Source organism: Oryzias latipes, chromosome 4 (genome assembly GCF_002234675.1).
Source record: "Oryzias latipes chromosome 4, ASM223467v1".
Taxonomy (NCBI): Eukaryota; Metazoa; Chordata; class Actinopteri; order Beloniformes; family Adrianichthyidae; genus Oryzias; species Oryzias latipes.
This window is the reverse complement of record NC_019862.2, coordinates 18,263,824-18,290,299: the sequence shown is the minus strand read 5'-3', so window position 1 is coordinate 18,290,299 and position 26,476 is coordinate 18,263,824. Positions and strand designations below refer to the sequence as shown.

The window sequence follows — 26,476 nt, the reverse complement described above, 5'->3', positions numbered from 1 at the left end:
TTTACGCTTTATATGTTACCCCTAGGAAACATAATCAGGAAACACAGCATTAATTTTCATTGTTATGCCGACGATACGCAGTTGTATTTATCCATGAAGCCTGACCAGAATGACCAGATAGAGAAACTGAACGCCTGCATCAGTGACATCAAGACCTGGATGACAATTAATTACCTCCTCTTGAACCCAGAAAAAACTGAGGTCATTATACTTGGTCCTAAAAACCTCAGAGATGCTCTGTCTGCTCAGATAGTCTCCCTGGATGGTATAAGTATAGCCCCCAATTCCACAGTTAGAAACCTTGGGGTTTTACTTGACCAGGATTTATCATTTAAGGCTCACATATCTCAGGCATGTAGAACTGCCTTTTTTCACCTGCGGAATATTGCTAAGATCAGAAATATACTTTCTAAGAGTGATGCTGAAAAACTCATCCATGCATTTGTTACGTCGTGGCTGGATTACTGTAACTCCTTGTTAGCAGCGTTTCCTAAGAGTTCCTTAAGAAGTCTCCAGCTTGTTCAGAACGCAGCTGCTAGATTGTTAGCTGGAACCAGCAGAAGAGATCACATCACTCCTGTGTTAGTTTCGCTCCATTGGCTCCCAGTTGATTCTAGAATTAAGTTCAAGATCCTCCTGTTAACCTATAAGGCCTTACATGGAATGGCCCCGTCCTATATTAAGGACCTCATAGTCCCTTACCAACCAATCAGAACACTTCGCTCGCAAAATGCAGGACTGCTTGTGGTTCCTAGAATTAGTAAAAGTACGGTTGGAGGTAGAGCGTTTAGCCACCAAGCCCCTGTCTTATGGAATAAACTCCCAGCTCATGTAAGAGAGGCCGACTCAGTTTCTACATTCAAAGCTAGACTGAAAACGTTCCTCTTTGGACAGGCTTATTGTCAGACTAGTTAGTATTCAGAGATTATTTAACTTAATGTTAGTTTGTTTAAATTAAACTTAATAATAACTATTTCTTTTAAAAGGCTGCTAGAAGTTGAAGCTGGGGTAACTATGGTGCACTGGGGTTCTGTCCTCTTTCCTTTTTTACTTCTACCCTTCCTCTCCTCTATTCTTGATCATAATTTATCATTTAGTTCTCCATGCCTCTGTTTGGTGCAGTGCGATTCATGAATTGTCCCTCTTTTCCTCTCCCCTCCTGGGGAGTGGGAGTGCTTCCAGACTCCAGTTGGCTCATCCGTGCTCCAGTTCCTGACCGTTTACCTCGCCTTTGCTCCTGCTCCTACACCTGGCTGTGGATCCTGCCTCTGGCTCATCTCTGGCTCGTCGTTATGATTATTATTAAGGGCCTGCTCGCTCATATTTTTTTAAATCCGTGCAGTCAGTGCTTTTTTCTTGGCTGCAATGACCCGGATTGGCTTTTCATTAATTTTGAGCCAACAAAATTTCTGTTAATCCATTTTAATTGTCAAATTAGGCACTTCTTTTTTTATTTTTTTATTTTTTTATTTTTTTAACTTGTCCTGTCCAACAGCTGGGCCGACAGATGAGAACTGAAGCCCTCTTGTGTTGGACATATTTTACTTTAACAACAGGGGTTATTAATCCATAGACAAACCAGAAGTCCGTCTGAATAAACCCCTTTTGTAATTGAGGCCAAACTTTATTAATTTCAATCATATTTGAAAATCTTTGGTGTTGGACCGGACGGAAAAGGAAAGGAGGGAAGAAGAGAGAGGGACGTTAGAGAGAGGGGGGGATAGGAGGGTGATAATAGGAGGGGGGGGGGGGGACCATGAAGCAGCATAAACCAACAAGAAAGGGCGGGGCCTGCCCACACACACTCAAATGTTATCAACACAGCTGCTAGCTGCAAAAAATGTCCACATGTCAACATGTACACAGAACAGATAGTGTTCACACACGCATACTTATGCCTTCAAACCAACTAGTGTGAAATATTTCATTCAATCACACAAACTATTAGTGCAAAGGTGAGCTAACACCTGTGCTCAATTGAGTGTTTATGTTCTTCTAAAATGGATGGTGGAATGTGAAAAGAAGGAGGGAGAGTGCCCAGCCATCCCCCCACCAAGACCCCCGGCGCAGCAGCAGCGGCAGCCAGAACCCCCCAACGCCACACGGCAGCAGGCAGAGAACAACCGCCCCCGGGCGATCACATCCGCCACCCAAGCCAAGGCCAGCAGGACCGCCGCGAGGCCCCCAGAGCCAGAGAGCAGGAAGGCATGGGGGAAAGAGAGTGCCGCCCCAGCCCAACCAGGAGAGCAGCCCCCCGCCGCGCCAGGAGGGCCCAACGCAGGGCCCCACCCAAGAGGGGTGCCCACAGCCCCAGACGAGCACCCCATCACCACCCAGGAGTTCTGGGCATCCCCCTGCCCCAACCCCAGGTATGAGCCAGGACCCCCCAAGGGAGACCCGCTCCGCACTCCAGCCAGCCACCCACCCAGGAGGGGGGCACCCTGGGAAAAAGGGGGCCCACGAGGGGTGTTGTAAACATGGCCTGACCAGGCTCGGCCACAATTTGAAATTTGGCGGGGCCCAGCACTCAGGGACAAGGGCCAGAACCCACCCCACAGGGATACGGACACCCCCGGCTCAGGTGTAATGTGAACCCTCACCCTGCGCGGAGAGAGCACCGCCGGGCCCAGGAAACCGGCACCCAGGGGACACGGCCGCCGTTGCCAAGGGTCCAGTACCCCCCACCAGGGATGGGGTAGGGGACAGATGGTCCCACCTTCCTTGCAAAATGCGTGTGCGTGTGTTTGTGAGGGTGTGTGTGTGCATGTGTGTGTGTGTTTATGTTTGAATGTATATTTTGAGGAGTAAAGGGTGTGTGTACTAAGGGGGTGCAGTTAAAATTGGCGGGTATGGCACTGAGGGGACATCTGCTGATTACTCACGGTGATGTCCCCTCACCCTCCCCACCAAGGGGCCCTAAATGTCTAAGGTGTGGTTAAAATTGGCGGGTAGGGTGCTAGGAGGATATCTGCTGCTTGCTGGCAGTGATGTCCAAGCACCCCCCCTACCAAGGGCCCTACATGTCTAAGGTGCAAATAAAACCGAAAGAGGGGGGGCCCATTCCATAATGGCAACCATGGGAGGGGGACCACTGCCAAGTAGCCCCCCCCCCCAAGGTGCATCGCAGGCTAAACCCCCCACCCCCTCATGAGATTATATGAGGAAGGGGGTAAGTTGGGGACAGCTGGTAGACTGTCCCCCAGTGGTCAAACAGCTGTCCCCCAGCCCCCTCCCAGCATAGGGGCCAGGTCCCCTTAGCCCAGGGGTCCCGTCCCCAGGGGCGCCGACACGCCAGGCCCAGCACCACCCACCCCACACAGAGAGAGAGAGGAACCAGAAAGCGCCGCCCCCCCGGAGCAAGTCCAGGCCCCCACCCCCAGGTGCCGGCCCTGGGAGAGCTCTGGTCAGTCCTCGACAGGACCGAGGCAGCCAACCGGCCGGGGAAACTGTTGATTGCCTCAGCGGAGACCCCGACCCGTCAACCCCCCAAGGTCCCGTACCAATAGTGCCCCCCCACCCCAGACCCCGCAGCCGCAGTGGATGACACCCAGAGCAACCGTGGGTCCCCAGAGGGTTGTCCCGTCCCGTCCCAGAGCCAGGGAAGGCTTGATCCCAGCCCCAGGTGTAGATGGGCAGCCCATCCAGCGCCGCTGGGCCTCCCCCCCGAGCAGGCCCCCCCGCCAATCCCCCCCCCCAGCACAGGCAAAGGCACCCCCCCCCCCCAAGCCAAGCCAGACCACCACTCCCCCCCCCCACGACACCCCCCCACACCCAAGCCCAGAAAACCGCGCAGCGCCCCAGCCCGCCCCACCCAGGCACCGGACCCGACCAACGGAGCCCCCAAATTAGACATTTCTAAATGAATTTTGCAACACATTTACCAGAGAAGTTTTTGAAAATGAAATGTCAAATACCATTTTCATTATCATTTGAATTAAGTGACAAAATAAGCGGTGTTGAAGAAGAAAATGCAGCTTCATTTTGAAGGATTCCTTTTTCATTTTAATTTTGAGTCAAAAAATGCAGCTTCATTTTGAAAATAAAAAAGCATTTCTGGTTTTGACTTTTATTTTTAATTGGGCTACAAAAATGCTTCCATATTGTAGACTCTACAATGTAGAGCATTATGCCTCCTTGAAATAATGTGGTGAAGTGGTGGGGCAGTCAACCTCTGATCAGAAGATGCAGGTTCAATTCCTGCCTTGTGTTTAAGTGTCCTTGGGCAAGACACTGAACCCCACAGTTTTCTGCAGTGGAGCTGCCAACAGTGTGTGAATGGGACCGTGACTGTAAAGCGCCTTGGGGCTACCAAGAACGAAGAAAAGCGCTTTATATGTATACGTCATTTACCATTTAATTAAAGCATTTTACACTGATAATAAAATGAAAATGCTGTGTTTATCTTCAAAATAATATTCTACATTTATTCTGTATGTTTCTTTATAGACATACAGAATAAATGTAGAATATTATTTTGAAGATAAACACAGCATTTTAGCGTGACCCCGAAAGGGAAAAACGGTAAAGAAAATGAATGAATGAATGAATGTTTCTTAATAGGAAGCAAATTTGAAATCCTACAGAACATTATGTTTAAATGATTAAGTAAAAAAAGAAAGAATAAACTGCATAAATACTCTAAGATCAAAAGCAAAAAATTCAAAAAATCCTTCATAATTTCATGTTTACAAGTTTTTGTTGTTGTTTTTTGCTAGGGAGTCAAATCCTTGACTAAGCCAAATCCTTTGTAATGTTAGCTATGGCCTCCCTGAAATATTCTTTCACTTGGCTTTGTTTAATTCCATTTGATGATGCATCTTATTGCACAGGCTCAGTTTCAGGCTTTTCCAGTCAATAGTTCCCCCTTATTAAAAAGTCAGGGACAAAGTACACTTGTTACAAAACAGTCTCTGGCTTGTGTCTCAACAAAGATGGAAAAAAGGGCCCTTCATTTCAGGAAATTCATCCTCCACAAACTCATCAAAGATACTTCAGTCCTGGTTTGTGGTGTATTTCTTAAGAAAGAATGTTGGATCTAAAAGGTAATTCCAGGATAATAAAAACCAGGTCATGCTGACCCTCTCAGACCAATTCCTAACAAGTTTCACAAAAACCACAATGTCTTCTGTTAAATTGGCGAATTCATATCTGTGTGGGAATAATAATTATGTCATTTCTCAGCAAGACCGCCTCAGACAACTTAGAAACCAACAACTAAGCAGATCCATTACTAAAGTAAGGGTTTCATATTTTCAGTCATTCTTCTTTATGGATGTATTTCTTTAATGAAACTAAAGATTGTTTTCTGTTGTTGAGAAATACTTTTCTAATGATACTGATGATCAAAAAATATATATTTTATCCCTTTGGTTTAAAAGTCAAGACTTGTATCTGTCAATTTGCGTTTCTTAAAGCATTCAACTCTAAACCATGAAGTAATTTGACAAAGAAAATCTACTGCATTCAAGGAAATTACTAGTTTTAACATTATAAAAGCAAAAATTAATTTTATACCTTTTAGGGAACTTTTTACTTGCACAGAAAACGATACAATTTTGAATAAAACAGTATGTTTGCATCCACAAAAGAAATTAGTCAAAGAATGTGGCTGTCACTTTAAGGAAACTCAAATACTAGAGCAGTGTTTTTCAACCGGTGTGCCGCGGCACACTAATGTGCCGTGGGAGATGGTCAGGTGTGCTGTGGGAAATTGCCCTCATTAACTGATCTAAAAACATTTACCATCTCCAGAATATCAACTCTGTGTTCTTTCAAACAGGCCCTGATAAAACACTGAGTAGTTAGGAATATGAAAGATCGTAAAATACTTTTTTCTTCATGTTTATTTGATTCTATTGAAGACATTTTGATAAGAATTATGGTACCGCGATTTAGCCGTAGCGTCAGCCGTTTTCGGAAAAGTCCCGCCCCTTTAACTGTATCCACCAATCATTCTCGGAGGCTTAATCACACATCATCAGTCTGACCAATCAGAAGTGGTTAAAGTTCTCACTTCCTTGTTCCAATTCTGCTCATAAAGTCTCTCAGTTCCAACAAAAATGCCAGCTAAAGCTTATATTTAGCGGTGCAGCTTTCCACAGAATCCGGTATCAGACGGTGGAACAAGTGAACAAACAATGAAGCTCAGAGACGCTAATCTGTTTGCGTTCAGAGCCTGTTTGCACTACATCTCCCATGATGCATTGGGTTAAAGTGACAGCGTCTCAGCGCACAAGTATTCTCTCCTCTTAAACATCTTAAAACTACAACGAACACAAATCAAACAGTTTTTAAATCCTCTAACTTAACTTTTATTACATCTTTTTGATAAAAACAGCTGCAGCTTCCAGCTTTTTCTGCCATAATTATCACAAAAATGCATGTGAGATTGCAGGGGGGCCCTAGATCAATACAGACTACGAGTTTCTCCTTTTTTGTTTCCTTTTTTTTTTTGGATGCTGGTGTGCCACGGGATTTTTGACAAGGTTAAAGTGTGCCATAGCTCAAAAAAGGTTGAAAACCACTGTACTAGAGCACAAAATATGAGCTATAAAAAAAACACAATACAAGTAGGGTATGTGGCCAAATAAAGTTTTTATAAAAACAAAGAGGTTTGGATCAAAAACTAAATAATTAAAATAGAATTTAAATGCGTTTTATGCCTTCCAACTACAGAAATATTGTTTAAGACACCTTATAGTGTTATTAGAGCCTCTGGCACAGACAAATCTCCTACAATACTTAAGAGACAGACAATACTTAAGCAACAAATCTAACTTCATACAAAACATAAGGAAATGCCAGAAGGCCTATGAGCTCTGCACAGAGCTGCATTTGAGGAATGAAGGGAATGAAAAAGAATCTTTTAAGGGAAAACACTTTAGGATTTATTGGCACAATAAAATGAAAACTGTGTTATGAAAGTCCTACATTCCCTGAAAAGGGTTTAGCCCTAATGAAACACTGCCAGGCCAGCCCATTGGAGACAATCCTGGACCAGCATTTCCCCTACATGTTACAATTCCACAACATTAGCAATGACACCATGAGGTCCACCACTTCAGCCTCTGAATCACTGATCAGCATGAGCTCAGAAGGGTTCCTGTTGTGCTAACTTAGGTATAGAATGTTCAATGATCCGCTTTTTTTTAAATAATCATACACTGGATCACAAGACAAGGAGAAGAGAACACTCCTCCAAGCAGTTCTGTCTGAGTGGCTGCTGCAGGATAATGTTTTTGACCTACTTGGATTTTTGTTTGGAATAACAGATCTATCTATTCTTTAAGGCAGTACATTGACTCCACCACAACCAAAAATGAGATCCACAATGCATGGCCCACTTTTTTTTTTTTTTTTTTTAACATAAAGATACAGACAGTCTATAATGACTGATAAGATGATAGACTATGTGTAATGGACATCAATAAGCTTAAGTGGATCCAGACTTAAGACCTAAATACGACAAGATCATCTCATAGTCTGGGGTCTTATTTTCACTGTTGTCAGCCAGACTATCGACTTCTTTTACTGATTTTAACTTCACATTAACTTCTCATCATTCATGCGCTCAGTGGAAGGAAAAATGTTTGAGCCACCTTTTTTTATTGTGCCGCATAAAACTTTATGGCAGTGGTGAACACTCATACCGCACAAGGGAAAAACAACTACACTAGGGTATATATTGGTGTTTTTTTCTACTGATCAGTTCCTAAAACCTTGGACAATGTCACCAATATTTTTCTTTTTTTCACCCCTACTCTATTCTTCATCACGAAGGATTTTTCTTTAAACTGGTTTATTTTTAGTAATAAAAAACAGATGGAAATAAAAAACAAAGAAATATAAAAAAGTATGTCAAACCAGGTCTGGTTATTTAGTCATAAATTGGTAGAATTTTTTTTCCAAAAGTAAATAACAAGCTAATAAAAATGTCACACTAAATAAAACAAGCAAATAAAAACTTTACAGATAGATAAAAACAGTACTCTAACAACAAAAGTGAATTTGAAAAAAGTTAGATTATCAAGGTTTCTTGAAAAGAAAAAAAAAGAAAAAAGGTAGACAACCACAAAATAGACCATAGAAACAGTATACAACTGTTTAAAGTCTCCGCCTACAACCTCTCTTTAAGTTGTTAGCGTGAGGTAAGCCCATCCTCTTCCCGTCATCCATCTGTTTACACTCTCTGCCACTATCTTACAGCCCCTCACGCCCCCAACCTAACAATACCAGTTTGTCAAAAATGTTGACCAACATTGGACTTATCCAGCCGTACAGTTTTGAGCCAGATGCCAGCTCAGATGAGGAAAACAGAGACCTCTATTTGTCTACAAGAGGATGCCTCAGAAATGGAGCGGAGCAGGAAGCTTGTGGCTTGAAGTAGCAGCTTTCATGTCACACTTACAAGCTTTTTCCAATTGAGTTTTTGCATCTGCTCCTGATGATTTGAATAAAGAAATACTCTAGAATGCAATTTGAAGATGAATTTCTTTATACATGTCCTCCACCATGAGAAAAATGCAACGAAATCATGTTAAAAACAGCAAAAACACTATTTTTATCGGAGGGGGTCTTTAAGCTTTTTAAAAATATATTCTAAAATTCTCTTTTGCATATAATTTGATTTTAAATATATAGGTTTAAGAACTTACTGACAAATAAATGTGTCAAACTTTTCAAACCTACTTGAACTCAGGGAGGAAAAGAAAGAGCGGCTTAAAAAAAGGGTCTTAAAAAACTGGAAAAACTGTCCGATCACTTCAGCTTTAGAGGCAAAATGATAAATGAAGCTAGGAATTAAATGGAAATCCACAAATACAGGTAGCATTTAGTGTGCGACAAAGCAATCAAAAACAAAAGGGGAAAAAAATTTGAGCTTAAACAAAACAAGCATTGAGCAGTGACCCTCATCAGGATGCAGCATAGCACTTTAGGACAAAAGAGGAAGCTTCCTCAAAACACAGGATGCAGGGAGTGAGGAAACACTGGCCCAGACACAAACTTGCTTTTGAACACTGACAAACTACACAATACTTGTTGTTGGCAGGGTGGAAAAGTCAAGCATGTGCAGAACCTCCCATGGTTAAATATATTGTAGCTGTTAAAGAAGGGGTTAGCTTAACCACACCATAAAGTAACTAGAAAGAGACCGTTCAACGCCTGATTTGTGCGATTAGTCTTTTAGACTCAGATGATGGATAACAAAATAATGAAAAAGGTTTAGTTGAAGCAGAAGATGTTCGTACCTTAAAGCGACGCCCTCCTATTTAAATGGCAAAATAGTCCCACCCTTCATGCTTTATTCCATCTTCTCCACGGCGCGACTGAAACAAAAGGAGAAAAATCAAAACAAAACTGCAGCATAACCTGTACAGCAACTTGAGTCATTCCCACTGGCTGGAAATGGGGCAGCTAACAATGCGTGTTTTGGGAATGACAGCTCAGATATGACAACTACACAACACCGAGCCAATGTTTATTTTAAGCTACGTTAGCTGAAAATAAAATTCTTTAGAGTGGGTTAACGCCTTGTTTGTTTTTGTTTTGTCATTATTACAAATGCATTTTTTTATGCTTAAAAAAGGAAAAGACACCAGTTTTGGAATGTACTGTAGCTACATTACATGCTAATGCTAAACCTGTCACTGGGAACATTCCACTTTCCATGCTAAACATGATGAAGCTTTAATAATACACCGCATTTCATATAAGAACGTACCTCTTCAATTAGGCGTCAAACCCATTAAAGGCGCTGGTCTGACAGGAAATCTCCGGCTAACGCCAGTTAGCTTCCAACTAGCCGAAACCTCCGCTTCCCGACGACCGGTTTGGTGTCTCCCGGCGCCGGGCGAAGCAAGAAGCTGCTATCTCTGTCTGTCAGCTCCTGCGCCAGATCTATCTCAGTGACAGCAGCTGGGACTCCCCGCCAATGGGAAACCCTCAGAGGGTTCCGGACGGTTACGAGGCGTGAGCCTGGACCAGCTCTGTCCAGTGAGTCAGGGAAAGTCGAACCGGAGGATGTTGGGGGGCTGCTGAAGAGCTGGTCGGTGGGAGAAGTTGTGTTACTGCGACAATGCAGCCACGCTCTGTCTGGAGCCCTCCTCCCTTCCCTGACTCACAGAAACACAAGAGTGAAAGTGATCATCTGGGCGTCTGAGTGTCACATTTAACTCACAATTTGGACCACAAAGAACAAATTTTTTGTCCACACATCACTGTGTTATTTGTGTTTGTGTGTGTGTGGGGGGGGGGGGGGGGAGGGGGGGTCTCCTGCTCTCCAACTACAAGATATTATTGTATTTTGGGTGATTTAACCTGCATATCTTTTTTATGTGAGTCAAATACATAAACCTTTGACAGATAGTGCTGGACCTCTCAGCAAACACAGTATTTGTAATCATACTAAGTATTAGTAAGATTCTTAGTAATCAATGGGTTTTCATCTTATTAAAAGAGAGATTTCAATAGTAAATATGCATCACTGTATGAGAATTAATGGATGAATGGATGGATAAATGGATGGATGGATGAATGGATGGATGGATGGATGGATGGATGGATGGATGGATGGATGGATGGATGGATGGATGGATGGATGGATGTTAAATAATTTGAAAAGAAAATCAATTGATTATATCAATGCTGGGAAATACTATTTGATGGCAGCAAAAAAAATATCAAGCCATCATTACAGTAGAATGTGCAGTAACACTTAATTTTACAAATACATGTAACCATACAGTGTGGTAGAATTATTGTTCTACTATGGAAAAGCAACAGTGGGCTGAACTTTATGAAATTAAAATGTAAATGGATTTGCCTTTAATTCTTGTTTACTTGTTTATTTGTACACATATTTAATTTATACTTGATTATCTAAGAAATACAAGAAATCTGGAAAACCTCACCTGCACTGTTCAGTACTTTATCTCTGAGTCTCACTGGTTGAATTTTTGGCTAGAGATGTACTGGATTAATTTTAGATCATCGACTTGAAATGCATCGGATCGTTCAAAATGAACCAATTTCAACTATGAATTGTATCGACGACCAAAATTTATGATAAGAATCAAATTGTTGTTAAAATGAATCCTTACACTCCTAGTATCAGATTCAGATTCTGCAGATTACCAACAGATTCTCATTCATCCAAGCTGATCTCTACAATGCAGTTGCTTAAAAGAATAAGCATTCAACTGGACTTGGTATATATTTTATTAATGTACACGTTTTACCTCTTCTCCAAGAGGATTTCCTAATTCTGAGAGTATCAGGTGAACACCCCAGTTTCTTTGCCTGGTTTATTTACATTTCTGTGATAAAAAAAAAATATGCAATTTGTTGATGAAAAGATCCATATGCACCACAAATTTGGAAAACAAACAATCTACTCAGAAGGGTTTAAGTGTTTGAAAATAGTATAAAAAATGGGAATGCCCAAAACGTGCCAACACAACCTCTCAAAGTTTGAACTTTTGGACAGATTGGATGATGTAAAGCATTGTTTGTGTCCAACATCACCCAGGGTTCCATACATTTTGCAATGGTGTTTGAATATGTGGGAAATATTGGTGTTTGTGTGTGTGTGTTCACACAAAAAGAAAAAAAAGATTACGAACGGGTTGTATGACCAAAGCAGTACATCCTTCTCAGAATAATCACTAGTTATTATTGCAACGTCTTCCCAGAATTTCCTCTAATTATAAAAAAAAATATTGGAAATTTTCCATGCATACAGTACATTTTTTTTCAAAGAATAATTATGATAATTAAGAGGAAAAAAGAGCAGTGTATAATTTTAGTAAGATCTATTTTGGTAGCAAATTGGAACCAACATGACATAAGAAACTCTAATAATAAAATCAAAGAGGAAGCTTTATCCTTAAAGAAATTAACCAATGTTATAAATTGCTCTTCGCCATGTTTCGGGAATTACGATGCATCTTAAAAAGGAAACAGTTAGCAGCATAAATAAAATGCAAATATTTAACAGCTGTTGGACGGCGGACTTTAAATATTTGTTACCTTGTGGTGCCCAGGAAGAAGCTTTTGTTTAGGATTTAATGAAAATGTGCAACTTAATTTGTATATAGCAGGGCTCTGCAACCTGAGGCTGTGGAGCCACATGCTACTCTTTTATCTATATGGGAGTCTTTGGCCTTGAAGAAAAATGCTGAAGATTTGAATATAAATAATAGGTTTGCTGGTAAAGTTCAGCCATTTATGTTTAGAAATGTAAACTAAGGTGACCTTACAAGAGTAAAAATGTGACCACTGCTGACATTATACTTAAATCAAGAAGCATCAAGAAGCTTTACCATTCTGGCAAAATGCAAACATATCTGATAGGCAAAATTAAGGTAAAGGGTATGATCTGTTATCAGAGTGGTTTATTATTAGAATAAGTTTAAAGTCTTATTTTGTGTCTAGTTGCTGTTCAGACATAACGTGTTTTAAAGTATAATTGCAAGTAAATCTGCTGCAGTGGGAAGATCTAAATTGACACAAGTTGTACTTATTTTGAAAGAAACTTGTATTTGCTGCTGTCAAAAGTAATTGATACAAACATATTACATTTACAATTAGAATACTGATCTAATATATATATATATATATATATTTATATATATATATATATATATATATATATATATATATATATATATATATATATATATATATATATATATATATATATATATATATATATATATATATATATATATATATATAATTCTAAACACTGAAGTGGGAGTTTGGGCTCTTGCTGGTCTGAAGGAAATTGGACCAAATTGCTCTTTTAGTGTAAAAGGCTGCACACCTCTGGGATCAAAGTTTAGATTAAAGATTTAATTTAGATCAACATTTTACCGTCATACTTATGACTGCTGTACAATTAACACAATTTGGTTAAAATACACATATTTTTAAGCCATCTCCTGTGATTATTATTACTATTATTATGATTAGAGTTGTTGATATCATGTGCACGTGCTTTAGTGTTATGGCCGTCACCACTAGTCTTTATGAAGGTTTTCGGTTTATCAATTGCCAGCTCGTGGGATCTTAGTGTACTTTAGAGGTGCAACATCTATTCCCACAAAGTGACATTTTTGCCACCCATGCAAAGAAGCAGCAGTGGCATCGGAAATGGACTGTACCAAGATGAAAGGGGAAGCCGGAGAAATCCTAGCTTGACATCCGTCTTTAAATAAATCTGGTTTTACGCGTGTTGACAAGATGCTTGTCGAATTCTCATACCAAAACACAAAGACTACTGTTGGCACCCGACCCGCATTCCCCGCGTTTGTCTTCTCTTGCGTGTCTCTCTCATCCGCAGGTCTCCCCTCCGGTGAGAGGATGATTGTCTGCGCGGGTAGGGACTGTCATCCTGCCTGACCACCCGGTTTTTTGGAGAGAAGTTGGCGGAGGGATGTTCCTGCGATGATGGCGTTGCAGCTCAGGAGCGGGGATGCAGCCTATTACCAGAGTGCGGGGTTCTGCCCAAACTACACTTCGCAGCCCGTCCGCTACGGTGACAGCAGCCATTATTTTGCACAATTACCAGGTAAGAAAAAAAAGGCAAATTGAGAGGAATCAAACGACTGCAGATGTGTTACACAGTGGAAGGTGGGTGTTAAGTAAAGGAGGGTTACACAGGCAGCGCAGTCATCTTCTTTAATCAGCCAACATGCTTCAGCGCGGATGCTGCGGTGCAAAATCCAAGGTGCGTGGTCCTAGGTGCTGCAAGAGACCTTCCGTTTGATCTCACGCATGAACATCCTAAACGTTTTGGTAAAAAAAAAAGTGAGCAGAAAAGGTGAAAAAATCACAACCTTGCACCCCACTTTGCTCATGTCAGTTTGAGGCATTTTTAAAATGCACGCCTTGCTAAAGATTATAAAAAATTGCCATGTAGTGAATCATGAAGATGCACCTGCACAACCATAATGTATTACTGATCTATATAAATGCCATATACAGCTCACTAAGCCATCCCTTGTGAAACTGCCTTTGATTATTTTTTAGAGAAAATCAAATGAGACTACACCATAACCACAATCACCGGAGCTTTTCAGATGTGAAATTAATCTATATTTTCAAATCAATGTCTAAATGTTTCCAGATTTTTGATAATACATCTTAATCAATATTAGTTAAAAACAAATGTACATCAGACTGTAGCGTGATATAAAGCCTTTTAAAAGGTGGATGCTGCAAGAGCTGTTTGTACTAAGTGGGGGGTGGATATTATCACAGTAATAACAAGATGGTAATGCATGTAGGCCAGATGACTAGTGCTTTTAGTCCTTTAGAAAAAAGAAAGGTTGATTAGAAGCACTAAGAGGAGATGGTGGAATACTGTAAGGGTACAGGAGGTGAATTACACATTGCAATCGGACATGTTTGGTATTTGCAGTGAACTGGTTGTTCAATGTCCAGCGAAGCATATTGAAAAAGTGCAGGAGGCATGTGCTTCTCATTGCTCCATAATTGATGTGACACAACACAGTAGGGCAAGAGAAACTCTAGAGAAAATGAACACTTGGCCTATTTAAAGATTCTCAGTAGAGACTGGGAAATGGAAAGGCTTTAAGATACAAGCGGCATTTTGTTTTCAGGTTCACAGCATGATACAAATTCCAGAGTTGAGCTCAGACCATTCTGATGGCTGACTGACTCATGAACGCCCATGCTGACAGTTTTGATTAGCTTGACATCTTTTGAACCAACAGCAGATTAAAAGGATGGTACATATCATATCTGCTGCAAATCCACTGATTGCCCGATGGTTTGGACTTTGTGGCTTAATATGACATTATTCTGAATATGATGTTCAAAGTTAATAGTTCAGTTTTTAGCCTCAAATTTAGAGCAAAAAAGGATTTTAGACTGGTAATTTAAGGACCCATGGCTGTGACTATTTTATAAGCACATACAACTTTGCAAGCTCATGGCAAGCCAAGAGAGCCAAAACATCAGATTTCCCAGTAATGTCAAGTTGCTGAACATTTTGCTCTCTGGTAGTTTGGTCTAATATTGCACACATTTGATGAATAAACAGTTGATTGCTCTCCCTCATCTGCCTACTGTTCAAAAGGAAGATTTTATTTTTCTCTTTGCACTGCCTGAAAAGTTGAACCAGTGATTACAAGGTAAAGCATTGGAAAGACAAAAGGAACCAGTATAAAGGGAAGGAAAATTTAATCTTTTGTAAGTTTTTTATTTTACTATTTTCAATAAAAATAATTAAAACTATTTCTTATTGTGTTTAAATGTTGAATGCTGCCTGTTTTGGAAATAATTTACTTTAATTTCCCTATTTTGGGTTTCCATATTGCAGTTTTTACCCTAATAGCTGACTCTCATTGTGTCTTTTGTTATTGTGTCCATTTCCAAATTTTCTCCTGAAAAAAGGAAATAATTTAATTTACAAAAATATGTTTAAGAGTGCCAAACAAGCTTCAGTGTCCCTGAGGATCATTAATCTGAATATAGCAGAGTTATGGATCAAATTAACTAATGTTCTTCCTTTAACCGGCATTTTTACAGTCCCATCACTGAAATGTGGTTCATCTTTTGTGGCCAGCAGTTTGCTTGTTTTTTTTGTATTTTTTTACAGAGCAGTGTGTTCTGTGTCTTGATTGACTACAGATTATTGTCAATCAATCTTCTCTATGCTGTGTCTTCTTGTCAAAATTCGTTTTTTTCCACAAAGGTTTGAACTTAGTGAGTTTAAACGAGAGAAAAGTGTGGAAATGTTAATGTCTGCCTGACAAAAATAAATATAGTGTATAGTTATTGTGTTTAGGGTTTACAGCCCTAAAACATCAATAAAAATTGTAAAATTGCTTTGCAGATTTTGGGTTATTTTTAAAATGTAACTCCTGCAGTAAACGAGAGACCACTGTACTTGTAAATACTAATAAGTAAATGTGACTTGGTAAATAAATGTTTTTATTTCCATCTAAGTACAACATTAACTATCACAATTGAACCTTATAAACTGAAACCCAACATTTATTTTGAAAAATAAATGAAAAAATGAAGGTATAAATAAATGAATGGAAATATTTAAGGGAAATTTAATGGTAATAAATGAAATAAAAAAATATCAATTTAAAAACCAATGATATTCATGTAATAATTTTAAACTGTAGTAGATTTTTGATATAAAAAAACAAAAACTACAGTTTGTTACATGGTACTGTTTGGGCTGCTTTTACTCAGCCATCCACCCACTGAGTTGCCAATTTCAAACGTCTTCTGCTTCATTTACTAATAATAAATAGTTCTTGACTCTCCTTGGTGATGTTAAGTCTTATAAACTCCAGAAAGTGCAATACATAAGACTTGACGAGCAGAATAAAGTGCACTTGCAAGCAACAAAGTAGTAGCATTTATTTATATGTCACACAGCAGAACTTTATTGGCATTGCAGCTAGATTGGATGGGACTGTTACCGGCTCATCTTGCAGTTGACATGACTCATGGTAAGGGTCCGTGTGCAGTCCAGCATACTTTTCTGCTGAGGCCAGCCTGGCCGGATGGCAGACAGGGTGCGGGACAGACAAACTGACAGGGAACAACAGTTGGAAACACAAACACTGCAGGGTTTTATTTTGGGTCCATGATTCACTAGTGTTGGCCATCTGATTGGAGTCCAAACAAAAGCTGCCAGTGCAGTAAGTTCTAACCCAGCTGTTGGCCTTCAATAGCTTTACAATATACTGTATTTAGTTTATCACTTGACTACACACACATGCACCCATGTGTAACTCACACATTTCTTTTCACGTTATTTTTTTTAATTCATTCTACACACCACAGTGTGCACACGTTTACATAGAAGTCCTGGATAATCTTGTCAGTGCCTCTATGTGTGTGTATGTTTGATGTCCTGTATGCATGACTGCAGGCACTGCAGGCGCAGACTGATCTTTGTGATGTCTGCTCAAGTGTAAACCTCCTCGGTGTAGATATGTTTTTCCATTCAACCATCTCTTAACATTACTCCTCAACGCAGGGTTTCCATCTGGCAGTGGACAGTAACCTTAATAAACAAGTATTCAAGAACTTTTTAAGCCAGTTAGCATCACAATTTAAGTCAGTAAAACAAGTACATATTTGCTGTTTTTGTTTAACTATATACCGCTCTGGAAACCTGATGTTGGACATGTTTTCTTCATTTCAATCTTCTTTATCCACTTCCTCCTGTTTAGGTTCACAAAATATTAGCTTGGTCAACCAGTAGTCTATGCTAGCTAACATTTCTTGCAGAATTCTGACAGTTGCATTAATGTTTTACGTTTTTTTGTTTTTTTTCCCCAAATAAACCCCTAAGCAGGCATCAAACACCAGTTCATATGATCACAAACTCACAACTTTGCTCTCTATGTTATTTTTGTGCTGAACCAGATAAAGATCACAACCACTTTAACAGCTCTGCAAGGATGCACTTAGACAAAGAAAAAGTAGAAAAAACAACATCACTTACTATAGACAAGTCCAAGCACTTATACATGATAAGCTCATAGAGCTCACTAAAGACTTTCCTTTACTCTCAAAACTCTCCAAAATGTGAAATCTGTAATCTGTATTTAACATTTGGTCATGTGAGGATGCATACTTGCATGCTACCAGAATAAAATCCAAATAATCTTCTAAAGTATCTTGATGAAACCAATAAGACCAAGGTGTGAATTTTAGGACAAAAATTTCAATTTGATACTTCTCTTTGCAAAGCAAGGACAGTGTATTGTTTCAAAACTTAAATGTTCTGTAATACACCATGTCAGTCACATACCCAGTGTGAACATAGCAGAAGGCTTTCTTCAAGGGTCCAAAAACTATTAAACTTTAACTGAAAATATTTTGACACCCACAGGTACTGAAGCCATGATGAAGCCTCCTTTGAGTTTGTTTAGCCATCCCCAGCAGCCTTTCCAACACATGGACTCCCTTCACCCTTTGGGGCCTCCGCCAATGGCACCTACACAACCTCTTGGCTTACCACACATTAACCCTGCTCAGGCAATCGGACCGCCGACAATGGGTCCTGCCCAGGGTCTAGGAGCTCACTTAACTGCCTCTCACACTTTAAGACCTCCACCTATTACCCCACAACACACCTTGGGCCCCCCTCCGATGCCCCCAGGGCAACCCCCAATGGCACACACTCTCGGACCTCCACCTGGAAACCCCACTCAGGCAATACTACGTCCCACAATTGATCTGACACAGCAGCTGGGGCCTCCACATTTGACTCCCGCCCGAGCATTGGTGCCCCCGACTGTAGTGACGCAAGCGGCCGGACGATTTTCCCTTCCTCCAAGCTCTTTATCATCAACTCCTACTCCAAGCCCTGGGGCTTCCCAGATGCTCCCAAGGCCGCCAGGACCAGCCTTAATCCCAGCCCCAGTGTCCAGGCCTGCATGCGGTCCACCACCAGCTCAGGCAGCCCCACCCAGTGAGCTGGACATTGATGAGGGTTCATCAGTGGGGATGGAGGAGCAAGAAGACTCTATGGGCTTGGAAGAACTTTGTAAACCACTGTATTGTAAACTCTGCAACGTTACACTCAACTCTGCACAGCAGGCACAGGCTCACTACCAGGTGATTTCAAAGATGGCTGCATATTAATGTGATTCAACCAAATGAACTAAATAAACCAAAACTGTTCCTTCTCTTAAGGGAAAGAACCACAGTAAAAAGTTACGAAACTTCTACGCTGGTAGTAAACAGCCGCCAGCAATCAGAATCCCAGAAGCCCTTGAAGGTGTGGGTCAGACGGGGTTCGTCTTAGGATCCGGAGATGCTGATGCTGGAAAGCAAGTAAGGCTCAACTTTAACACCATGACAGGATGAGTCATTATTATATTTATCTCTGTCTGCATCAACACCTGTTGAGGTTTTTGACACAAGAAAGCACCAAATCATTTTTTCTTAAACCTGAAAAGTCTCAAAGAGAAAATCTAAATTCAAAATACGCTTAAACTGAAACCTTAAGACATTTCATATTAGTAATAGTTAATAAGGTCTTGAAGGTGATTTTCTAAATGAAATAAAAAAACATCTGGTGGCCATGAACATTTTTCTTTTTTTGGTGTGTTTGCTCCCTAACTGACCACAAACACTGCACCGCTCTGTCTCGTGGCCACAGGGGCTGTATAAGGGGGCACCCCGAGTCATCTTGGCTACAGAAAACGACTATTGCAAACTGTGTGACGCCTCCTTCAGCTCCCTGGCAGTCGCACAGGCTCACTACCAAGGCAAGAACCATGCAAAGAGGCTACGACTGGCCGAGGCCCAACAGAACTCTAACAACATGTAAGTATGGATAAAGTCTTAATTGTTTACTGGCAACAAGCTTTTTTTATACTCAGCTATTCAGGCTTTTGTTAGGATATGTTCAGCTGCATTCAAAAATATAAAACAGGAAGTACATCAGATCAAAATGTGCAGAGTTAAATTGTCAAATTAAATTTTTGGAGGCCAAAAGCAGTTTAAGGCTTAGTACTAAATGCACAAATGTCACGTAAACCCAAACTGCTGTCATTCAAAAGACCACACCCTCGTTTGCGTGAAAATGCAATGTCAAATATGTAATAATAAAATAAAATGATCAGAATAGATAAAATTCTCATTATATATAGTTCACAGGCAACAAGTGCTGCAGCCTGACTTCGCAGTATTAGCATGGTCAAAAAGTACTTTGTTTCTTCTTTTCAAGAGGTTCAGTAAAGTAACTCCAACGACTGCCTGCATTTGTTTAAGGGAAGTTTTTATATTCATTCATGATGAAATTTTTTCGTTTTTTTGCAAGAAGTATTTTAAGGATATAAATAGGCACGGCAGCAAAAAAAAAAACAGTATATGTTACATCATCACTGTAAAGTTAAACGGTTCAAGAAATTATCTATTGAGAGCAAATGGAGATGATTTCTTTTTGGTTAATAATAATAATGTAAAACTAAATAAAATTTACCCTAAAAGGGTTTTTTTTTTTGTTATACAGTGAATTCTGATGACACTAAATGCATGTGTAGACAAACATAGATGCCCATGCTAAGACACACGGTGCTCATCAATTTCCATTCCAGTCAGTCTTGCCGTAGCATTTCTAGTGTGGAAAAGACTGCACTTAGTGTTGCCTGATGTCAAAATGTTTTGAGAATGCAAAATGTGTGTGCTATCTGCCTCTAACCTAAGTTGAAATACTTCCTGAACATCTAAGTAGCTTGCTTAGTGTACTGTGGACAATGTGTTTCACCATAGCCTGTGAATTGTTGACATCAGAGGTTTTGAATGTCCTCCAAAACAAACGTGCATGGATAAAATTAGGTTTATTTCAGAAAAATAGGGGATATGCAACTGTCACAAAGTCACACTCAAAGTGCAGTTAACTGGAATTTTTGTTGAAAGATATTCAACAAAAATTTAAACTAAAAAGGATTGTTTTGTACTCTTTTCCTCTGTTTGACAAACTTATCGTGATTCTGTCTGTGCCTGACATAGAGAAAGCAGCACTGAGACAGTCCCAAGAAGAAACCGAAAAGATGGCAGTGAATACAGACTGGTGAAAAACCGCCGCAGTCCTCAGATGGCTGCTACCATGCAAGGTAAGAATTTAAAACGGTTGCAACAAAATTATTTGACATGAAAAGACCTGCTTCTATATCAAATAATGTAGTTTTTTTTAAATCATGTAGTTCATGTCTTGTATAAAAACGTTTGAAGAACTTTTGACCCCTTTTCCAACACATTACAAACATTGGGAAAGTGAAATCTGCCAAAACAGCTTTTACCGATAAGTACGGTATGCAACTAAAACGTGTTTTTTTAGGTCACAAAATCACATCAGTGAAGATTTTTATTTCCAAACAATATCACAAGGATAAAAAAAATATTACATCAGTGGCTATACAACTTCCTAAGTTTATAGCTGGAAGCTAATATACTCCTTTAAGTAGAGCTTTATAAAAATGTGATTTGACTAAAAAGTCTTTATTGATATTTTAACCATTTCTGTCTTGTTGTTTATGTAATAATATTACTAGGGGGTATTTTTTATTATCTTTCTTTTATTATTTACAAGAGTGTGTGTTCTTCAGGGAAACCTTCATGAGCCAGATATTAAGTGATAAAGAGCAGCATAAAATAGTTATCTTTCTTTTGATACTTGTGAAATATTTTGTAACAAATGTAATTCATTTTATTGTGGGTAGCACTCTAAATACAGCTAAAATTCCAAATAGTACACACATTCTAGTGTGTTGGTTTTCTTTAAACAACTAAGAAAAATATGTTGAACATTGGCAAGATATCAGATTTCTTAATTAAACCATAAAGGAACCAAATATATTTGAAAAAACAGACAAAAACTGGGCCAAGAATAGAACAGTAGAAGGGAAGTTAGAGATGACTATTCATCCACTCAAGAGCTGTAGCAGAAATATCCCATCCAATTTTCCTCCTTTTCCCTTGTCAAAGTTGTGCATCTCTTAACTGCTGAGAGGATTTACAGAACTCATGTCATGCTAATAAGATGTAAGATCGTGTTCCGATGTCTAATTGAAAATTCTTGCTTTGAAATCCAGAGTCGTGCAGCAACATGACTCAGAAGTCTTTTGTTGATTGTTCCTTGATCTCGGCTGAGAACAAAAGGAGACGGTCCTTTTGAGGTTGATTCCTCCAAACTTTGACGTTTGTTTTTTTTCCTTTTCCATTTGGATTGGATTGGCTTTCAAGTATGTCTTTTATATATTTGGCAAAGCACTTTGTGACGTATTCTACCATATAAATAAATAAACGTGCACTACATATTTACTCAATAAAAATTGCAGATGAGACCAACACAGCTCATTTAGACCATCACTGTAGGCGTTTGACTTATTTTTTACCAATACCTGTGTCAGCTTTCTTATTTACATTAAAGCGTTTAAGTTTTTATTGTATTATTTTCCCTTCCCTGACATCATGTTTTTGTGTAGATAGTTGTAACTCAGTTTTGTCATCAAATCATGCACTGAGCTTACATGCATGATTTTACATTATCTGTTTAACTTCATGAAAGACACAATGTCATGCTCCTGTATTTTACTGGCATGACTTATAACTTTCTTACCTCTTTTTTTTTTTTAATTATAATTATTTTAAATATTAGCTGTTTTGCATGATGCTCCTTCTCCGTTCTCATTAAATTTTAACTAATGCCATGGTCTGCCGTTGTCATCTGACAACAAATTTTACTATTTTCTTTTGCTGTAAAGTCTATTATAAATTCAGAGGAGTGCTATCACTAAATCTGAAGTCACATATTGAAGTCTAAAACAACCATATTCAGTAGCTGCATTTTTATGTCTAATACTCTGAAGCATTTTTGATCCAAATCTCTACCCTCTGAATCAGTATTTTGCAATTTTAGATCCTTTTCTGGAAAATACTAACAGCATTTTCTTCACTGCTCATTATTACTTAGACTAACATTTCGAGGGTTTGTAGCTTTAAGTCAAAGCAATTCAGTTTTCATTGCCTGTGTGAGTGTCTGCTCTCCCCCTTGTGCACGTGTGAAAACAGATACAGCAAAGGAAACGATTGACCCTTTACCGACGTCATCACCCTGCCTTCTTGCCACTCCAAACTCCTCTACTTTTGTGTCAAAAGCATGAGCATGTCTGTTGAAAATGAAAGTCAGATCAGAAATATAGAGAAAAACAAATTTCCCTGTCCTCTCTCATGCGCCCTCTATCAGCCTCCTTGTTTTTACTGCTGATGTCATCAGGTTTTTGATGGCAAGCCCTAAAATAGCTTTTTCTCCTGCCTGCGGCTGCATTCTCATTTTCAGTCATTTTCAGCAGTTTATGCAGCTTCAAACAAACAAATGATCCTCTTGGTCCACCTTGAACTAATCCTAGATAGATTTATCTTTTTGAACATCTCCTTATTTGATCTGACAGAAGTGAATCAGGTTATGATTAATACATAATTTGTTTATTTTAGGAATATCTGTTAAATATTTTATGGTTTCCCAAAAGTACAAACTGTACTTTGTTTTTTCCTTTAATTTCGTAGTTTTTTTTATCAACATGCCTCTTTTTTCGTGACACACATTTATATATTGCATATCTTAACAGCCAAAAAACAGTGAGAGTTGCAGCAACACCTTGATCAGTCAGTAAGGAGCCAGAACGCGCTCCTCAATAATAACTAAAGTGCAACGTAAAGACACCACACAACAGCGTCACCCATGTGTCATGAGTGCGTGTAATCCTTACAAATACTTCACGATACACTTACTACATAACATCCCTTCAAGTGACCGTACGAGCCTCAAGGTTACTGTGACACATCTGCGCTCCCCTTAAGATGCAGCTGCAACTACAACCCTCCACGGGTCAGAACAAGCCCAAAACTCACAGCATCAGGACCAGTGCATGTGACTAAAAGTGTTGTGTATCTTACTTTAAAAAAGTAAATAGTTATATGTTACTAGTTACATTGCCCAAAAATAATTGAGTTAGTAACTCAGTTACTGCATCTTAGAAGTAATTAGTTACTCAGAAAAGTAACTTCTCAAGTTACTTTGCCAGTTAACCCTTGTGCTATCCTAGGCACTTTAGCGTTGGGAGTTGGGTCATCTAGACCCACTAGACAGTGCTCTGAACCTTTTTTCTTCAATGATTTGTGATCTTCACTGGTGTCCATGGATTACATGAAATCTTTCCACCTTTATCCACCCTTGTCATGGTAGGGAGAACACGTCAATGTAAGGGTGGGGTCATCTAAGATAGCACAAGGGTTAAAATAAAGCAATAAATTTAATATTTTTCCTCAGCTGCGATTTATACAATTTATACTAACTATAATGGTCTCCGTTACTTTACTTGGAACGCCATTAGTAATGCAATTTTACTCAGACAGCGTTAATCCCAACCCTGGTGGCATCAGACAATCTAATCTGTAGTTAATATCTAGACGTATTTTTTTAAGACTTTTTGAAACACAACTTCAAGCAAATTCCTTAATAATTTGTCATCATTTATTTTGTTAAAATTATATTGAATCCATTTATTTGTTTATATATTTATTTGTTTGTTTCCTTTATGCATCAACACTATTTTTTCTCAGTAATGCCTTTAACTCTTTAATATTTCATTGCTGCTTCAATAACACAATGCAGTTTATGCTTGTTGAATGTTTAGTTTGTTATAAAATTAATGAGTGAATTTGGGGGGTTGTAAGCTGTTTGTTTAGTTTTTTTTCTTTCTTTCTTTCTTTTGTGTGTGTACATTATTACATTTCCAAACATTTAGATTCTTTTGTCACAGTCACAGCAGCTTTTAGTTCAGAATGGCCACAACTTTCTATTTGAGTTAATTAGCCCCCTCAGTGTATTTAAGGACGACCCTTCATTGTTCGAGCATTTGTCTTGTCGTCTTTTTGTTTCATGGTGGTTCTGTTTTGGCCGTGTTTATTTTTGCTCAGTGTTCTTTGATTTTGTGGGTTACAGGGACTGTAATTATCTCCCTTGTTTGGACTTTCTCCTTCAATTTCTGGCCACCCTATTCAAATGTGGAAATGTCCCTGATCCCTTTAATTTCCAGGATGGGTTAGGTTTACTGACTTATCTGCTCCCACATTAAAGTGAGGAGGAGAAGCGGTGTGAAAAAATATTTAAGTATCTACAGGTGGAAAAGAAAAAAAATTGATAAACTTTAAAGATCAGGCCAGTGGAATGATGCAGAAAAATGCCTTTTTTTCAATGCAAGAACTGGAAGGGAAGAGAAGAAACTAAGTTAAAAACAAAATAGTTATAACAGTTTTTTTGTTTTTCCTAATTACCACAATGCACACATCCCTCTCTTACTGGAAGGATCTTTTTGATATCTTTTGTCTCCCCAGGGCCGTACTACAACCCTCGGCCGAGGCAGCGCATCCCCAGAGACTTGGCCATGTGCGTGACTCCCAGCGGACAGTTCTACTGCTCTATGTGCAACTGTGGCGCTGAACAGGAGACAGACTTCAGGCAACATCTGGAGAGCAAACAGCACAAAGCCAAAGTGTCAGAGTTACGCTATCGCAACGAGATGGAGAACCTCGGCTACAGCTAAAGGGAGGGGAGGGGGAGAGGAATAAAGGAAGAGGTACGAGACACAAACCCCTGCCTTGTGTTTGAGTGGCATATTTAGCTGGAGCCATCAGCCTCAACAGACACCGGGTCTTGTTGCAACTCATTTGATTTATGGCTGAGACATTAAAACCTGACAGGTGCACATATTAATGGATGGCTTCCGCTCGAAGGGTAGATCAGCTGTCCACTCAGTGCCAGATCGACAGTTTGATCTCCTGCCCTTCCTCTGCACATCAGAGATGGGTAAATTCAGCTCCACCATTGGGAACTTTAATTGGATAATATGGTCGGCATTATGGTTATTTGGTCAGTGAGCAACATACATAGGGAACAAATGCAATGAACACATTGCTTAAGAAAGAAGAACATCTTTCCTTCTACTTTTTCTGGGTCATTCTCAGTTTGATTTTCATTCTGACTCAGGATACAAGTGAATGTAAATGAGACGCTTGTCGGAGCTTGTGATTTGGGGGGGGGGGGGGGGGGGGGGGGGGGCAGCCAGAAGAGACGGCAGAAGAACTGAAGCATCAAGAGAAAATGCTAAATGAAGTTGCAAAGTTAAAGGAAGGGAAGACAAGGTACATAAATGATCAAGGATGTAGACAAAAAAATGTACATTTCAAATATTTGTTTCTGAACCTAAAATATTTTTGTTCTGGCTCTGCAGCAAATGAAAGTGGGGCCATAGAGGAGCAACATCTTAATCACATAGCAGGGGTTAGAATAATCCAAAGCACTACTTCTTGATATTTCTTAGAGCAAAGCACAATAAACTCTAACAGGCATCACGTGAATCTGAGCCTTAGCTGACCTCTGATCAGTACTTTGATGAGATGCTGATCAAGAATCTTGGCAATATCCTTCAGTGGAAACAATTTGTGCTGTTTTAGGGTTTTCCAGTCTGTCATAAAAAGTGACACAAATGCTGTGTAAACAATATTCACTATAATAACAAATGTAAATATAGTCAAATAATCAATACCGTATCAAAACTTTATTGTTAATGTTTTAAAAATGTGTAAAATGTTATATTTATTTAATAACTATCAAGAATCTTATTATACCATGTAGGCTGGATGACCTACAAGCACTTTGTGTTTGTGTGTGGGTTTGGCTTAAGGCCCTCAGCGCCATCTTTGTTCCGCAGTACAACCTTTGATGCCATCAGCAGGAAAAAAAAAAGCCCTTGCTATCATCATTTTCTGGAGTGCAGTGTGTCAGGAGAAGACTGCATCTGAAGCTGCTGAAACGGCTTTTGATGCAGGGTCCCTCACTCTCTAAAGGAAAAAGCACCACTGAGTGCAATTAACTGTAATGTTTAGATTAGTTTGCAAAATGTAA

General features: G+C 39.5%; 2 protein-coding genes across 2 annotated transcripts in view; one reads left to right on the top strand and one right to left on the bottom strand.

Moving 5' to 3' along the window:
* Positions 1 to 10,113, bottom strand: part of pik3ca (phosphatidylinositol-4,5-bisphosphate 3-kinase catalytic subunit alpha) — a 29,224-nt gene extending 19,111 nt beyond the window's left edge. Inside the window, exons 1-2 of the mRNA XM_011474185.3 lie at positions 9,722 to 10,113; positions 9,249 to 9,326 (exon numbers count right to left, since the gene is read on the bottom strand). The gene's annotated coding sequence lies outside the window, so the exon portion shown is untranslated. The remainder of the gene's footprint in view (positions 1 to 9,248; positions 9,327 to 9,721) is intronic.
* Positions 10,114 to 13,213: 3,100 nt separating this feature from the next.
* On the top strand, positions 13,214 to 25,617 carry zmat3 (zinc finger matrin-type 3). The gene is made up of 6 exons (XM_011474183.3): positions 13,214 to 13,570; positions 17,891 to 18,618; positions 18,697 to 18,837; positions 19,166 to 19,332; positions 20,521 to 20,624; positions 24,907 to 25,617. Exons 1-6 carry the CDS (start codon positions 13,447 to 13,449, stop codon positions 25,113 to 25,115), a joined length of 1,473 nt encoding a protein of 490 aa, XP_011472485.1. The 5' UTR covers positions 13,214 to 13,446; the 3' UTR covers positions 25,116 to 25,617.
* The last annotated feature ends 859 nt before the right edge of the window (positions 25,618 to 26,476 follow it).

Excerpts from the sequence above, each read along its gene's own strand:
- zmat3 (XM_011474183.3), top strand. The coding sequence starts at position 13,447 with ATGATGGCGTTGCAGCTCAGGAGCGGGGATGCAGCCTATTACCAGAGT. Across the intron at positions 13,571-17,890 it reads TTATTTTGCACAATTACCAG|GTACTGAAGCCATGATGAAG; the intron begins GTAAGAAAAAAA and ends TGACACCCACAG. Across the intron at positions 20,625-24,906 it reads GATGGCTGCTACCATGCAAG|GGCCGTACTACAACCCTCGG; the intron begins GTAAGAATTTAA and ends TTGTCTCCCCAG.